This window comes from Lactuca serriola, chromosome 2 (genome assembly GCF_051521515.1).
Source record: "Lactuca serriola cultivar US96UC23 chromosome 2, Lser_US96UC23_V15, whole genome shotgun sequence".
NCBI lineage: Eukaryota > Viridiplantae > Streptophyta > Magnoliopsida > Asterales > Asteraceae > Lactuca > Lactuca serriola.
The window spans coordinates 197,430,011-197,447,217 of NC_136409.1; the positions used below are offsets into that span (position 1 = coordinate 197,430,011).

General features: G+C 35.6%; 1 protein-coding gene and 1 long non-coding RNA gene across 2 annotated transcripts; one reads left to right on the forward strand and one right to left on the reverse strand.

Moving 5' to 3' along the window:
• Window positions 1-5,596: 5,596 nt before the first annotated feature.
• Window positions 5,597-6,446, forward strand: LOC145090699 (uncharacterized). The gene is made up of 3 exons (XR_013701723.1): window positions 5,597-5,713; window positions 5,820-5,869; window positions 5,974-6,446. It is a non-coding gene; the product is annotated as an uncharacterized LOC145090699 (long non-coding RNA).
• A 3,232-nt stretch (window positions 6,447-9,678) lies between these two features.
• Window positions 9,679-16,726, reverse strand: LOC145088016 (ubiquitin C-terminal hydrolase 12-like). Its single transcript, XM_079026195.1, has 29 exons — window positions 16,530-16,726; window positions 16,104-16,221; window positions 15,714-15,861; window positions 15,457-15,614; window positions 14,781-15,265; window positions 14,585-14,693; window positions 14,279-14,493; window positions 14,084-14,193; window positions 13,936-14,010; window positions 13,758-13,836; window positions 13,528-13,674; window positions 13,368-13,448; window positions 13,144-13,263; window positions 12,938-13,060; window positions 12,767-12,844; window positions 12,591-12,682; window positions 12,395-12,503; window positions 12,246-12,314; window positions 11,972-12,138; window positions 11,648-11,825; window positions 11,450-11,551; window positions 11,305-11,376; window positions 11,082-11,147; window positions 10,926-10,991; window positions 10,736-10,822; window positions 10,535-10,651; window positions 10,379-10,453; window positions 10,204-10,287; window positions 9,679-10,116 (listed from the first exon to the last, which is right to left on the reverse strand). The coding sequence occupies exons 1-29, from the start codon at window positions 16,551-16,553 to the stop codon at window positions 10,075-10,077; spliced, it is 3,396 nt and encodes a 1,131-aa protein (XP_078882321.1). The 5' UTR covers window positions 16,554-16,726; the 3' UTR covers window positions 9,679-10,074.
• Between the last annotated feature and the right edge of the window lie 481 nt (window positions 16,727-17,207).

Sequence of the window (17,207 nt, forward strand, 5' to 3'; positions counted from 1 at the left end):
ACTTGCTGTCAATTTTATTAAAAGATAAAACCATAAATTCACAGTTGATCAACAGAGCATGATATATGTATGTATTTACCATCTGCATGGTTCTCTTTGGTGAAATGGTAAACATGAATCAACCCAGGTTCTTGTCTTCTTTCGGAATCTTAGGAAGGTTACAACAAAACAAACAGACATAAATTATTAACACTTTCTTTCTGATTATTCACCAATTCATGATAAATCATTAAGGAAGAAAGCAAAAACTTACTTCCTCTGCACGTAATGTCCAGTATTGATCATTTATATTCTCAATTTTTTGAGTTACTGGAAAGATCTGCAAGCCAAGAACAAGAAAACCATATCACATAAGAATATTGTGTACCAAACAAAACAAAGGATTCTAATTATATTATTAGTCCACTCCAATACGTACCTTGTAAATTTTGTGGTAAAAAATTTCAAGCAGTCTAAGTTCAGCATCCGGGTGAGATAGAGATAATTCAACCTGTTTGTTTCAACATACATAATGCATTTTCATCAACAAACTATAAACAAAAACACAGCCAGCAATTTGACTTCAGTCACCAACACATCTACTAATCAGATAATCTATATATGCAAGTATTATAGTATTTATTTATTATTTATACCACCTTTGTCTTAATTTCATTTAGAACATCTCCAACAGTGCTCTGCTTAGGCAGCCTAATACTGTGAATCACAGGCTGCAACCACAACGACAACCACCACACAATTCAGATTTTAGAGAGAAAGTTTCCTTGTACAAGAAAAAAGCAACCATTGCAGATTTTCAAACACACATACCTCTTCTTTGGTAGAATGGTGAAAGCTAATATTCAAAGTTTTCAGACACTGTAGCTTTAACACCTGACGTTTTTTGACATATCCCAGAAATGAAGGAACGTCAGGGTATCGGTATTTATCCATATCCTGAGCATGAGATGGTTTCTGAAAGCAAATAATGTCTCCATCCTCGATCTAAAAAGATATACAAGGGCTTTGTTCAGATTTAAACACCACTCACAGTCATATATATATATATATATATATATATATATATATATATATATATATATATATATATATATATATATATATATATATATATATATATACCTCATAGAGTTCAATTTTTTCATCTGGACTAAATCCAGCTGTCTCATTTAATTTTGATATTATTTCAGTCGGTTTACCACAACTCTTCACAAAAAACCTACCAACGTATCTGGAAAAAATAATAATAATATAAAATATAGCTACTCAAGAACCAAATTGGCCTATTAAGAATTGAAGACAGAAGACTTAACATGTTGCAAGTACCTGAGTTCTTCATCATAAAGCTTGACAAAAACAAGTATATCTTGTTTGCTTTTGTCAGGTGGTGGAAGAGGACGCAAATCCTGAAAACAATACATAACTTTAGTTAGTAGTTAGTACAACTTCAGAATATATAAGAATGAATTAGTTAACCAGCAGGTCAAGACGATAACAATTATTAATTACCGGTCCGATCTCTATCTCCAAGAACAATTCCAGATCAGCATTTATTGAAAAGCTTCCTGAATTGCCCAGCCTACACTTCCACATGTTTCTCATTAATTGGATACAAAAACGTATACTTTAAAGTGACGATGCAAGTAAAAGCCACGTCATCATATACCGATTGTGTCTCCTCCTGTGCTGTTAAAGGGCGATTGGGACGGTATGTGTGGTTCTGTCTCTTTGCCCATATCCAGAACCGTTGAAATTGAACAGGCACACCAAATTCTTTGGCAACCTCTTCCTGCACACCATAAGAATATGTATAAAATGTATTGAACATGATCCACATGTCATCAAAACAAGAAAAAAAAAATAAGAAATACCTCGAAAAGTTTAAATGGCATTTAATTTGCTTCTTTATATAAAAGCTACGGACTTTATTATGGTCGACAAGATCAAAATATATATCGGGCGTGTTTGGCAAAAGTAGCTGTTAGTTGGAAGCGGGTAGCGGTTAGCTGGTAGCTGGAAGCTGTAGCTTTTATTTGTTATATGAATGTTTGACAAAAATAGCTGGAAGCTTTTGAAATATATAAAATTACATAAAAGGACAACTGATTAAAAATAAAAATATATATATAAATATATTTTTAAGGGTAATTATAGAAATTGATTTCAAAAGCTCCGGAGCGTTTTGTTAAAAGCTACATGAAGTAGCTTTTAGAATCGGAGCGTTTTGTTAAAACTAAAAGCTAAACGCTCGTACTGCCAAACGAAGTTTTTTGCTTAAACTTGAGCGTTTTGTCAAAAGCTAAAAGCTAGAAGCTCCCAAACGCTTCCAAAAGCTCCGTGCCAAACACGCCTCCTTCCCAATCTGTTCTAACATGTCTTCATCACGCGCAACCTACAGTACATGATGTCAATTGATGATATTAGTGAGAAAGAAATAAACGTGAGATGATATATATAATATCTACCATGCACCTTGATAATAGTATACAGATGAGGCTGTGCCTTATATCTTCTCTTAACTTCCCTCTCTTCTTCTTCTTTCTTCAACCTTATCTGGAAAAGGATAGTTACAAATTACCTTCTCTTTCAACCCCACAAGGTAGTCAAGAAAGTTCAAAACTAATACTCGCATGAGAAAAAAATACCTCATTAAGTTCATTGTCTTTGTTGTTCGCCAAAACTTTTTGGGGAATACAACTGCTATCCGTATGCGTATGGTCAGACACCTTGCAAAAAGAAGAGTTACCTGGTTTCCAACTGTACTCAACCCGAAGAGTGGACAACGAGTATCCATTGCTATAAGGGACAGAAACAGAAATCTCATCAACCCGATTTCCAGTTGCCTCAAAATCAACCAGAATCCTAGCTAGCATATCCAGCTCTACCAGAGGCCTTCATACACATCCTTGCTGTACAAGTATCAACCGCCAAAGAATTACCAAGCATACTAGCAATAATATTCAACCCATCCTTGTTCCATAACTCAAGAGGAATGTCATAGATTCTAATCCAAACAGGGAGTTTGAGTTTATCATGTTTAGACTTATCAAGAACTAGGCCTGGAGTCCACCTCTTGAGAAAAATAGGGATGTTATTAATGGTCCATGGTCCATTTTCTAGAGCTAATAACATTCCTTCATCAGTCTTGAATTTGAAAAAATAGTAACCCTTATGGTTCTCCATGACATCTTCAATGCCATGTGTTTTCCACATGTTACAAATATGGTATTCAACCAAGGAAAAATCGATCGCCTTTTCTTCAATGAAAAATCCATAAAGGGTACGAGAGTATGGAAGACTCCCCCTATTGACCACATCTGCAGGGATCATCACAGAACCATTCACATTATTAATAACAGGCTTCACATATTCAAGCTGTAAATCATTAATGCAGCTTGGGTTTATATCAGAACCATGACTAGGCAAGACCATCGTATTCTTGGACAACAAATCGTCACCAACAGCCCCATCATGAAACATTTTCCTCAATTTCGCCCTATTAGGAACCGCAGAAGATGAACAATCACCTCCACCCACATCTAATTAAATCCCCCATATTACAAGCTTTCCGGCTATCAAGACTATCTTTATCATCTTTATCCCCAAAACCCACAACAGTGCGGTGTTGTGGTGGGGCAATGTTGGTGCTATTGGCGGCAGAAAATTTTGCCGCCTCTTTTTGCCAAACATGGGCACCTTCTTCCATATTTCTACGATTTGAACGATTTTCCGAACCACCCATGATGAAAAGAAACAAAAGGCATGAGAAACCCTAAAAATACCTAGATTCTAGAAAGAAAAACCCTAGTACATTTACTTATGTAATATGAAATGTGATATTTGCTGGTCATTTCATCTCCAGGCCTAGTGGAAATTGTTTTAAATGTAACTTTTGTTTTTGTTTAATCATTAATTATATTCCTTCTTTTGATATAATTCCAAAGTTGTTGCATGCACTGATCCTCTTGAGCGTGCCATGCATGTTTCATCGGCCATTTGTACATGCACCAATAAGAACATACTATCAATTTCTGCTAATATTGATTTCTACTTAAAATATGCAAGATAGAAAAATGTCTGAACCTTTTAGATTGGAGCAAGTTTTTGAAAGTATTTTATAGTTTCTGCCTTTTCTGGCTTATAGTTTTAACAAAAAATCTTATAAACAGAAAGACATTTTGATACAATTTAAAACTCACTTTTTGTTGTGGATATGTTCTTTGGATACTTCCATTAAAAAAAAATTCATATCAAGAAATTGAGAATTTCACAATTGGATATATGTTGGTGATTTTAGTGTAGTTAGTGCTACTGTCGAGACAATTTGAGTTCAGTTTATTTTCCAAGGGCAGTGTCGGTAGGGAGAGGGTTCGAAAGGGCAGTGTCCCTAACAGGATCCAAGGGACAGAGTTCCTGGCAGGGTTCAGCTCTAAACCCTTTTTATTGCGTAATTATAAGCTGGCATCATTTTTACCGTTATAGCTGCCATCAACAGGGCCGTTCCAAACATATTTTGGGCCCAGGACGGCGAAAGAAAAAAATGGGCCCTTAAAATACATAAATGTTATCAAGTTTTTTTATAATAACTCAATAATTGAAAGAAAATTACTTGTTTTATCTTCTATATAGAAATTTCCATAAAAAATTTGGGCCCTTTTGAAAAATGGGCCCTGGACAATCGCCCCTATCGCCCACCCTCTAGGATGGGTCTGGCCATCAATCACCATCTTCCATATATTTAAGGATGATTGATGTTGCAGACTACATATAGATAAACGAAATATTGCATCGTTACCCTGCAAAAAAAATTCTCTGAAATACACAAATCTCAACAAGGTATTCTGGTTTTCTAATTCTGATTAGACCTATAACTAAAGTTGAAGTTTTTGGATTATCTGTGTAACCCCAGACAATAAAGACGAATTACAGATTTCGGGAAGTGATACAATCACAATCTTTAAAATATCCAAGTTTATTGTTATTCGAAATGCATAAATTCTAACGCAAAATTCTCTAATTTATTTTGACATTTTTACATGTTAAAATTACAATATAAACCTCTTTTTTGTTGTGTAAATGGTCTTCAAAATTTTTACCATTTTCCTATGATGCATTTGGCGTTGTTTTAAGCGTTAAATGCATATTTATGCAACCATGTTTCACTTTTTTAAGAGTAAATTACTGAAATCGTCCATGTGGTTTGGTCAAAATTGCACGGTTGCTTCCTAACTTTTTTTTTGCACTCGGATCGTCCCTGTGGTTTGCTTTTGTTGCGTTCTTCGTCCCTATGGTTTGGTAAAAGTTGCATGTTTGGTCCCTAACTTTATGTATGTAAGGGGCGAAAAATGCAATAAAATCAAACCACAAGGACGAAAAACGCAACAAAATCAAACACAGGGACGATCCGAGTGCAAAAAAAAATTAGAGACCAAACGTGCAATTTTGACTAAACCACAAAGACGATTTCAGTAATTTATTCCTTTTTTATAATTAATTCAACAAAATGAACTTCTGGCCTGATTTTTGGAACAATTTTTTAATTTGTTGCCAATATTTGGATATGGTACACAATTTCTACCGATATTTGGATATGGTGCACAAGTCCAAGCAAACCATTTCTAGATTTCCCGATTTACCACACTGCTTTTGACTCGTATGAGTGGATGGTTAAGTATGGACTATGGAGATCCGTTCTTTCACCGCCACATGGCTGGTTAGCTTTTTTTTACGGTCTATTTATGCAAAATATTACAATCCTAAATATATCATCATGATGTTGATGTAATGTTGTAAATCTTTATGTGGACTTCACTTGGCAGATGATCCTATCCAACCTTTCAACTATCTTTCCTATGCCGCTCAGTTGCAGGTAAGGGAAGCGTTTCACTAGTTGTAAAATGCCGAAAATACCCTTCATCAGTAAAAATAACACAAATTTTGAGATCTCACGTTATTCTTTTCTTGATTCCGCAGAACTACGTACACACATTCATTAAGCAAATTGTTGTAAGCGGGTGTCTCATTGCATCCTATCACATCTGCCATTCAAGAACTTGAGGATGCAGCTAAACAAGTAGAAGATGAGGTGAAGGTTCTTTCCAGGAGTTACAGATGCAATCTATGAGTCAAGTACAAGTACAGGTACAGGAGTGAAAGAGGAGGAGGCAAAGAAGCAGGCAATGATCTAACATGAAATCTGGAGGGTTGCTAGAGCCATTCAAAGAGCTGCAAGTGCTTTGAAAGGTGAACTAACCTGATATAACACTTACACTTGGGAGAGTAATGAATAATGAGGAGGTTGTATATATGCTTACTTAATTATATATAGTCCGTGTCTCTAACATGAGAGTCTAGATGTTTTTGATGCTTCATCATCCCATAACCCATATCAGATATGTATAGCCAATGTTAACATTTAACAATAATAGGCAGTATTGTTTCTTAAACTATATATCCTGCCAACATAGAAATAACCGGGATTGCTTATTTAGAAAAGCTTATGTTTTTCTTTGTGAATGTGCTTATTTAGACGGGAGGGCGTAGGATAGATGTTTCTCTCATTTTTTGTGGGCCACACCACTCTTTTCCTCATCTAAAACCTAAGGAATGGGTGTGAAGCTTCCCTCACTATTTTTTTATATTTTTTTAAAAATATATTTCATACATATATTATATGCATTTTGTAGAGAATTAAAAACCATGAATTTTAATATATTTTTTATATTTTTTTGATAGATATATAATTTTATAAATATTAAAAAGGATAAAAAGAAGAAAAAAAAATATCCAATAGCATGAAGAGAGAGAGTGCGGCACTCCCTCCCCCCACCTCTTTCCAGCGGGATGTTTCCCTCACCCAAGGAGTGGTGTTCAAGAGCGAGGGAAGCTTCCCTCACCCCCTTTCCTGCTCCCACTCCGTCCAGCCTTAGAAAATGACTAATCTCATTTGCCATTTTCTAAGAAATAATAAAAAGTTAGTCAAACGTCCAAAATAATCATTGATTTCGCAGATTATATCATCGAAATCAATAAATAGACTGCAAAAAAGCTTATTGGGATGCGAAATGGGTCATGTAATTGTCCCATATATAAGAAATGTTTTTCTTATCTTTCTTTAATTTTACATCATTTTTTGGGTGGAAAATCTCTCAAAAAACTCAAATTTCACCAGTTGAAACTTTTTTTGCTTAGAAAATGTTCTTTGAAGATTTTAACCAAAAAAAAGTTTAAACTAGTGATTTAAAAAAATGCATATCAAATCTGAGTCATTAAGAATTCAGCATACCAGATTGGTATATGCGGAAATTGTTCTCCTTACAAAAATTGGAAGATTGATATTTTCCACAACTAATATATGTGTTCTAAGAATGGAAAAATCAAGCTTTTAGGGACGTTTACGAAAATGATCACATCCCTAAAGTAGATATACCAATCTGACCACCATTACAGTAATTTGCCTAAAAGACCTCCATATTCAAATTTTGTTATGTTTTTGTTATGTTTGAAAGTCGCTATAAGAGCATCTCCAATGGTTAAGAAAGTTATGACTTAAAACAAGTGACAAATCATCATTCTTTTAATTGTGAACTCTAAATAAATGAATGCTCCAATGGTTAAGCTTATTTACATAGCTTTTTTCATAAATTTAACTAATTTACCCCCATCTTTCTAAAATATTTTATATAACTTTTTCATTTAATTAGTTTATTTTAAACACAAATAATATTTTAAAAACATTAAAAATAATATATTATCATCATAAAAGTTATATTTATAAATAAGATGTTATTAAATAGTTAACTTCTTTTGCAATCAGTTTCGCTACAGCACCCGCTGCTCTAGCTAATTGTTCAATTGTCCGAAATGAATTTCTAGACTCGTGGATGTTTAACGAACAGTATCAAGAATCATTATTATTTCGACACAAGAAAAGGATGTTTCACACCCCTATAGAAATAATTAATTAGTAAAGAAATAAAAAAAAAATATTTAAAACTAAATTAAAATTAAAGAAGTAAATTGAAATATGGTTAATGTATAAGGAGTAAAATGTATTAGTTGTGAAAGTAAATTGACCACTCAATATATATTGAGCGGTCAAAATAAAAAAACAAAAAGCTATCTACTCTAATGGTAATAACTGGTCAAAGAAAAAAAGTGTATAGTAATAAGTTATTAAAAAAAAAAAAAAAAAAAAAAAAAAAAAAAAAAAAAACTCATTGGAGATGCTCTAAGTTTAAACTCGATTATCGTGGTCTCTTATATATAAAATGTTCATTTTTCATAAATGCTCATCAATTTTGTAACTTGTATGTCTGATGCTCTCCATTCGTAATTCGAAACTAAATGGTGTTGATACATTACTATAAAAGAGGTTTCTGACAGGCATATATGTTGGTCATCCGTGTAAAATGTCTTTTACCGACAGATTCTGATGGAAACAAATCTGTCAACAAAATGCATGATAATTTTTCCTAAGAGATTAGCGATAAAATTTAACATCTTAGTGATAGACTTGCAACAAATATTTTATGTTACGGGAAAGTTTTATTATATGTAACTTTAGGTGGCTCATATTTCAATTAGAGTTTTCAGGTTTTAGTAAATGTCTAAAATCCGTTTTATAGTTAGGTACAAGATGACTAAAGGATCTTTGTTGGACAAAACAAATACTATATTCTCAGCATCTTGTAACACCGCTAGATCCAACATGAAATATAGAGGGTTGCTACTTGCTAATGCTAGCTAGGTAGGGCCATCGAAAGGGTTCATGTAGGGATGTCAACGGGAGCAAACGGGACGGGGATTGCATCCCCCGTCTCCGTCCTTGCCCCTGAAATCTACATCCTTTCTACCCCCGCCTCCGCCCCCGAGTTCCCCTTCTAACCATCGCCCCCGATTGATTTTGGGCTACCTTATGTTGGCTAAAAAGAAGTTTTTGATTAGGCTTAAGAAACTATTTTTTAGATAACAAATAATTATTTATAGTATAAATTTACGTGTTACAAACTTCTTAAAAACATGTTTTGGTTGAATTTTAGTACATAAAAATCATTCTATTGTTTATTATATTTATATAATTAATATATGTAAAGATGTATAATTTATTAACAGAGGCCCATGAGGGTTTCAGGACGGGACTACCAGCCCCCGCCCCCGCCCCCAAAAGAAAAACGGGACGGAGCCCCACAGGACTCTTTGACTAGCTGGTGGGAGTAATATGTCCTGCCCTGAGGGTTCATCCACACATCAAAACACGCAAAGTCAATGTTAGCGCCAGCTGCCAGGATATAGAAACGACCATAGTTACAATTTGACTTGTGTAGTGGTTCAAACAACCATGAATCAGCAGGACCCTCCATCATTTCTCAAGAACTAGCATGAGCCGCCTTTCCATAGTTGCTATAGAAGTGATGATTTTACGAATTTAATTGTCTGACCATGAGCCAACATCCAACACTCCTTCCCAGAACTATGATAAAATAATAATAATAATAATAATAATAATAATCTCTTGATTTTAAAAAAATGTTAGAAACACCAGTCTAGACTCTGAGCAACTTATCCCTGTTTTGTTTTGTAATTTTGTTGCTTGATATTATGTAGATAATAAATACATGGCGAGAACTAAAGTGTAAAGTGTAAGGAGGTAGCTATATCTGTAAAGTGCAAGCAGTATCAGTAGAATTGTAACTTTTTACAAAATTCATGTAGCATATCAGCAACCATTTTACATCCAACATACAAAAAAGAAAAAAGACTATTTAAGGCAGGGAGGCAGCTTGCTTATACACTCAATCGCTCTTGCTCATTCAACAAAATCTTCCTATGTACTTACTAGTTACTAAATTACACATGACATATCTCAACAAGACAAGACAAGACAAGAGAAACCACCAGCCACCACCAGGGGAGGGAGGCTGGGGAACACATTTAAAGGGGGTCCAAAAAGAATAGCATTAGCATAGCAGCAACCTACAATACAAAACCAAAAACAGACAGAAAGGAAAGGAAAGGAAAGCAAGCAGCTGCCCAGTGCCCATTTTCAATTGCTTTACATTTTTTGGCATGTTCTTAGTTGTATATCTTCACTGGTTTCTCAAATGTATGACGATTCTGCAATCATTTATTTCAATTTCAACAAGCACATTAATAACAACTAACATATAAAGGAATAAAATTAAGGAGAGATGAGATGAGTACCTGATTTGCTGTAAAGGACCTTTTAGGGGTGGTGTCAGAGTGTTCTAACCCAAGGTACTGCTCCCAAGCACCATAATCTCTTCTCTACATTCCAAACCCAAACCCAAACCCAAACATATTATAATACTATAATAGTACACTCAAGTCAAGTGATATAATGAAAGTAAGTACATACCTGAAAACGACTAGATACAATATCTGAATCTTGTAGATACTCTGGACGTCCCAGAGATAGAAATGCAAATTTCCACTGACAAACAAAATCCAAAAAGGGAAACAAGTCACATACATACATACATTCTGGCTGCTCATATCATATATATTATCATACCTTGGCAAATTCCTCATCCGGAACCTCTAACTTGCGCTGAATGCGGACTTTAACAGCTTCTAAAGTTTCATTTTCATGAATTATTAGAAAGAAAGGCTCTCCAAAGTTTTGCACTTGCTGTCATGTCAATTTTATTAAAAATAAATCAACCTTAAGGATTAAGGAAGTGATATGATAGAAGAGTGTTGGTGTGGTGATTACCATCTGGTTCTGTGCAGCCTCTTTGGTGAAATGGTAAACATGAATCAACCGATCCTGAGGTCCCAGATTCTTCTCTTCCTCTGGAATCTTAGGAAGGTTACAACAAAACAAACACACATAAATTATTACCACTTCCTTCCTCATTATTCACCAATTAACCATTCAGGAAGAAAACTACAACTCAACTTACTTCCTCTGCACGTAAGGTCCAGTATTGATCATTTATATTCTCAATTTTCTCAGTCAGCGGAAAGATCTGCAAACCAAACCAAATCAAACAGATAATAACAATGTGCAACTACCAACTAGCATTACAAAGGACTCTAATTACTAATTATATTAATACCTTGTAAATCTTGTGGTAAAATACTTCAAGCAATCTCAGTTCAGCATCCGGATGAGATAATTCAACCTGCTTGTTTCAACATACATACATGCATTTATAATTATAAACAAAAACACAACATTAACATACAAGATACAAGCAAGCAGTTTCAGATTGCAGTCACCAACAGATCCACTAATCAGATAAACTATATATGCAAGTTGAGAGGAATGTATATTTATACCTTTGTCTTAATCTCATTGAGAACATCTCCAACAGTGCTCTGCTTAGGCAGCCTAATATTGTGAATCACAGGCTGCAACCACAACACAAGAGCTTTTAGATTAGAGACTAAAGAAACAGTTGTAGCCCTTTCTCTGCACACCTACCTCTTCCTTGGTTGCATGGTGAAATGCAACTTTCAGAGTTTTCAGACACTGCAATTCCGGGAGAGGGATGTCTAACACCTCGTAATACAGAATATCAGAAACCTATGTGTACCCAAACAAAACAGAGATTGGTTTTGATTTAGATATCATAGGTTGTTATATCATCATCAAAGTCAGAAATAGAGAAATCAAGGCTACCTGATTGTAGTGAACAAGCATGTCTAGCAAATGTTCTGCAACCCGAAACTTGATGGGGTGGGGCTTTGGTTGTTGAGAATAACAGTTGTGAGGAGTCAGCCTGATTTTCGTTGGATCATCCAGACCAAGCTGCCTGGCAACTCTCTCCGTCACATCATCATATGTATGCAGCTTTGACCTATCCGTTCCATTCCATTCATTTTAAAACAAACATATATTATATTATATTATATTACTTCCATGTTCATGTTGATTTACCACATTATGAAATAAGAAGAACCCCCCCCCCCCCCCAAAAAAAAAAAAAAAAAAAAAAAAACTCACAGTTCAAGACAGAAATCATCCTCCTTGGGTCTATCCAGAGATCGAAAATGAACCATCTGACGATTTTTCACATATTCCAGAAATGAAGGAACGTCCGGATATCGGTATTTATCCCCAGCCCCAGCCTCAGACACTTTCTGAAAGCAAATAATATCTCCGTCCTCGATCTACAAATAAAATAAAAGATTTTCTTCAGATATACTTATTATATATATAGGCAAGCAACTTTTTCATTATAGAAGAAGAAGAAGAAGAGGGTTGAGACTAGTAATACCTGGCTAGATCTAAATGAGCTTCTCTTGTCAAGACGTTCACACATCACACATGGCTCAAATTTTATCTCCTGATCAATCATCAACACATAAATATGATTTCACAAATAAACAAACATGCCATGCAATGCAAGAACACCAGATAACATACCTCATACAGTTCGATTTCTTCATCTGGACTAAATCCAGCCCTCTCATTTAATTTTGATGTAATTTCAGTTGGTTTACCAGAACTCTTGACAAAAAACCTACCAACATATCTGCAAAAGGAATATAACATTTGATTACATGATTAACCCCATCCCATTAGGCCACTGAAAGATATATAATTAACATGTTGAAAGTACCGGAGTTCTTCCTTCACGGGATCATAAAGCTTGAAGAAAAGAAGTATATCATCCTTGCTTTTCTCAGGTGGTGGAAGAGGATGCAGCAAATCCTGAAAACAACAAATCATTTTAGTAGTTAGTACAACTAATTACAGAATTTAAAGCAGCAGGAGAAGATAAATATTAATCATTACCGGTCCAGTCTCTATCTCCAGGAACAATTTTAGTTCAGCATTGTGATTCTTATTGGAAACCTCCCTCAATTGCCCAACCTACACTTCCACATGGTACGTTGCTTGTCATTGAATACATGTCAAAAACTTAAAGTGAGAATGCAAGTAGGTAAAAGCCACGCCATCATATACCGATTGTGTCTCCTCCTGTGCTGTTAAAGGGCGATTGGGACGGTATGTGTGGTTCTGTCTCTTTGCCCATATCCAGAACCGTTGAAATTGAACAGGTATACCAAACTCTTTGGCAACCTCCTCCTGCAGACCACTCCACTATAAGAACAACATGTATTGAACATAATCCACATGTCATCAAAACAAGAAAAAAAAATAAGAAATACCTTGAAAAGGTTAAATGTCATTTGCTTCTGTATACGAAAACTTCGGACTTTGTCATGGTCAACAAGATCAAAAAATATATCCTTCCCTATCTGTTCTAACAGGTCTGCATCACGGGCAACCTGCACATTCATGACTATTAGTAATATGATTTTCATAAAAGAGAAACAACCAACCCATTCAGTAATTTGAGATGACATAATATCTACCACTAATCATCTACCACCTTGATAATAGTGTACAGATGAGCCTGTGCTTTATATCTTCTCTTGTCTTCCTTCTCTTCTTGTTCTTTTTTCAACCTTATCTGGAAAAGAATAATTACAACTTCAAGCAATGCCTTTCTCATCTAAATAGTAATCTAAAAGATTGATGTGTTTAATTACCCTAAGATGTTCAGCAATGTCTTTCTCATCTACATCACAGATTATCTTCTCTTTGTCGCTTTCACGTATGTAAACGAGCATGTATGCATTCGAGTATTTTGTAAATTTAAACGGAGCATTATTGAAGCCAGGATTTGTCTGGGGTAGCTGTTGCAAGGCATGAAGGAAAAGACGAGGATAAATTCATAGTTGGAAAAACAGAAGCTGAAGAAAGCAATGCACTCATTTACCTCTTCCTCACCACCATACTGCTCTTCTAGGGCCCTCTTCACATCTTCTTTTGATACTCTTTCATCATCAAACTTGAACCTAGTTGCAACAATGATTACCAAGACCACACCATGATTAGGGCTCATGTGAAAACACTTGAAAATACATGTAGGAAATGATTAAACATATACAACTCACCATTTATCTGAAAGCGTTGGCCTGATAAATGCATAGTAGTGTCCACCATGCACACCACCACTATGAACCAATACACTGCCAAGATACACGGTGAAAAGGTAAGTCCTGATTTTGCAAATACCCAATATTTGATAGCCACATTTGATACCTATGCAGGGTATAAAGATTCCGGACACTCTTATCAGCATCAGGTGATAGGTATTTGCCATTCTCCCTGTCAAGGTCGAGCTCCAGTGGGAATTCGTAACGATCATTTATCTGCACAATGAATCAGAACAACAAAGATGGTCATTTGAAATAAGCTGCATAAAATATTAGAGGAACTTTCTCAACAATCACTTACCTTTACCATAGTATCCCTTGTGAAATCATACTCAAAGCGCTTTAGCTGAAGCTGAAGAACAGGCGGGAAATCAATAAACAGGACACCCTTCTTAGCCTCCTGTAAACCGTGTGCTTCAGCATGGTATTTATTGTCACCCTCAAGACGTTCCACTTCAACATATTTGTCAAAAGATTCATAAACGTCCCGGCAGCCTTTCACATCAAGTTGAAGATCTGATACAAAAATTATGATATTGTTAACAGCATCACTAATTTCAATACATCAAACTGTTGACAGTTGCAACTTTTCATGCACGATTAATACCATAATATGATTCTTTTCTTGTCGATTTGAAGTCCACATTGATGCATTCAATGTAATTCATATTGTGTCCTTCAAATAACTTCTGTATTGTCCCTTCCACAACTGTTCCCTGAACCCAGCAACAATCAGAAGTCAGGATAAATATGAACAGCAAATTTTGAGGCTTTTGTGAGAGATGTGAAAAAGAAAAAGTCACCTTCATCTTGTCTTCAAGTTTCTCACACAAGACCCTATTAAGTTCTTGGACATCATGCTGCATGAAAGAATCATATGTGTCCCATCCAAAAGATTTTGTCAGTTCTTTTGTCGCAACACTGGTTTCATTGTATTGGAGTTTATAGAATAAGCTCTGAAGAGCCAAGGGAATACTCCCTGAGGGTATATCATTTTCTGTTGTTGGCATATGGTAGACAGCTTTTCTAAAGTAAGGCATGTGATAGAGGGTTTGGAGAAGAGAGTTCATGTAACATGTTGCTCCTTGATTCTTAAGACCAACATAACCAGTCTCTTTCTTTGAGTCATATGTCCAATAGTCGATCACTTTCCGCACAGCAACATCAGCTTCAATAATGCAAGTATCATTCATAATAAAACCTCTACCAGGGTCATATAAATCACTAAGAGCCATGAATGATGTGAACCCCCAATCACTCTCCCTTGCATGGAACTGGTGTTGTGTGTCTGTCAAAAAGGATTAATTTTAAGACATCATAAGATCACTGTCTGGATTGCAAGCTCTAATTACAATTCTCTTACTAAAATGAAGATACTAGCTCATTACTCTGATAGGTGTTTCTAATGCAGAAAAATAAGACCACAACTATAGGTTGCCCTCTAATAAAGATAAGAGTTTTATAAAGCATAAGACATACCTTTCTTTACAGTCAACCTGTTGTGAATTTGATTAACAACAGACAAACTGAATTGTGCATATCTACTCCAACCATATGGCAATGATGAGGAATCAGCTACATCTAAGTACATGGACAAATGGTCCACATTGTTTCCCTTTGGAAATATAAGCACGCGCCTGCCAAAAATAAAACCAGATGGGATGTTGGAAAATGAACAAGAATACAACACAAATGCATGAAAAAGGAAAATCCATAAGGAGAAGACCAATCTTTACCATTTAAAACCACCAACCACAAAGATATCAGAATATAGCTTTTTATTGCTTTGACGAGAGAAATTCTCAATGGTCCATGTAAACCTAGAAGTCTGAGGTTCATCGACTGCTTGATTCTCCCCTGTACTAGCAACTTCTTGACCCGCAACTAATGAATCCAAATTATAAAATGGAAACTTAAATAACCAAATAAGAACACAACATGCCGCAGACTACAACACATGCTAGTTATAAGTTCCTAAGTTCAATAAATCAAAGCACGTGTGTACGTATTCATTCATACCATGCACACAAACACTTTCCAGCCTCAACTGAAATTCGTTTATTTATTTCATTATTGAAATAGAGTTTAAAAAAGAATGAGTCATGATGGATGAAGGAAACAAGAACCTTCCATTGGCTGAGGAACTTCAATTGGCGGAGTACCATCGAAAGCCACAGGACCTTGCACCGGTCGACGCCCTTCCAGTAGCTCCGTGTGCGGCACAAGCATCTCCTCGTCTTCTTGCTGTCAAATTAATAGAAAATTAGTAATTATCCAAACAGTCGATCAACTGCTGAAAATCCGATCCAAGAAAAACCCCAAGGCATCACCGGAAAACATAAAAACCCTAAATTCACACTCCAAATGCCAATTGAACTACATTAATACACTCCCCTGACTAAATTACAAAAACCCTAGCACGATCGTAAAACCAAACAAAAGATCATGAATCCCGCAGACACGGCACCCATCGTAACAGCAACACTTCACAGTAATTCAGATGTACATAACAGCAAGAACTGAAACTTCCAAACACGGAAAGAGAGACATACATCTAATGGTTGTGGAGTGACCATAGTCACGGTTCGGGTGAGGCGAAGACCGTCGGATCAACGTTGGTTTCTAGAGAGAAAGAAAGTGTTGGAAATGATGAGAGAGAGAGAGAGAGAGAGAGAGAGAGAGAGAGAGAGAGAGAGAGAGATGACAATGGCGACTGATGCGCCCTAAAACTGTGTGCGGAATAACGAAAGCACTCTCGCTTATTGTCCTGAGCATCGATGGGAGTAGGGACACATTTGGAATTTTCGTAAAATCGTTAGGGCAATTTAGGTAATTACGAGCGAAAGTGAGGCACGGCTTCTGTATGATCGGTTTTGTCGATCCTGGTTACTTTAACCAATGATATTCTTACACCCATGTCTATGATTCGTATGTGCATATGGAAATTGTGGGGTGCGTGTACACGCAATCACAACCTTTCAATGAAGTCTCAAGTCTGATAAACAATTTTCACTTGTCTTTTTTTTATTGAAACTTGGATAAAAGCCCAAATAGGTTAATCAACTGGGCTGTAGTGGGAAAGGATTTTTTTTTAATGGTCAAAATGAGTTGAGCTTTTAATTTATAAACAATAAAAGTGTTGAATATGATTAAAAACAAATATAATAAGCATAACAAAGGGTTAGCGTAGACCCAACATAAACTAAATAACACGATTCGAATCAACAATG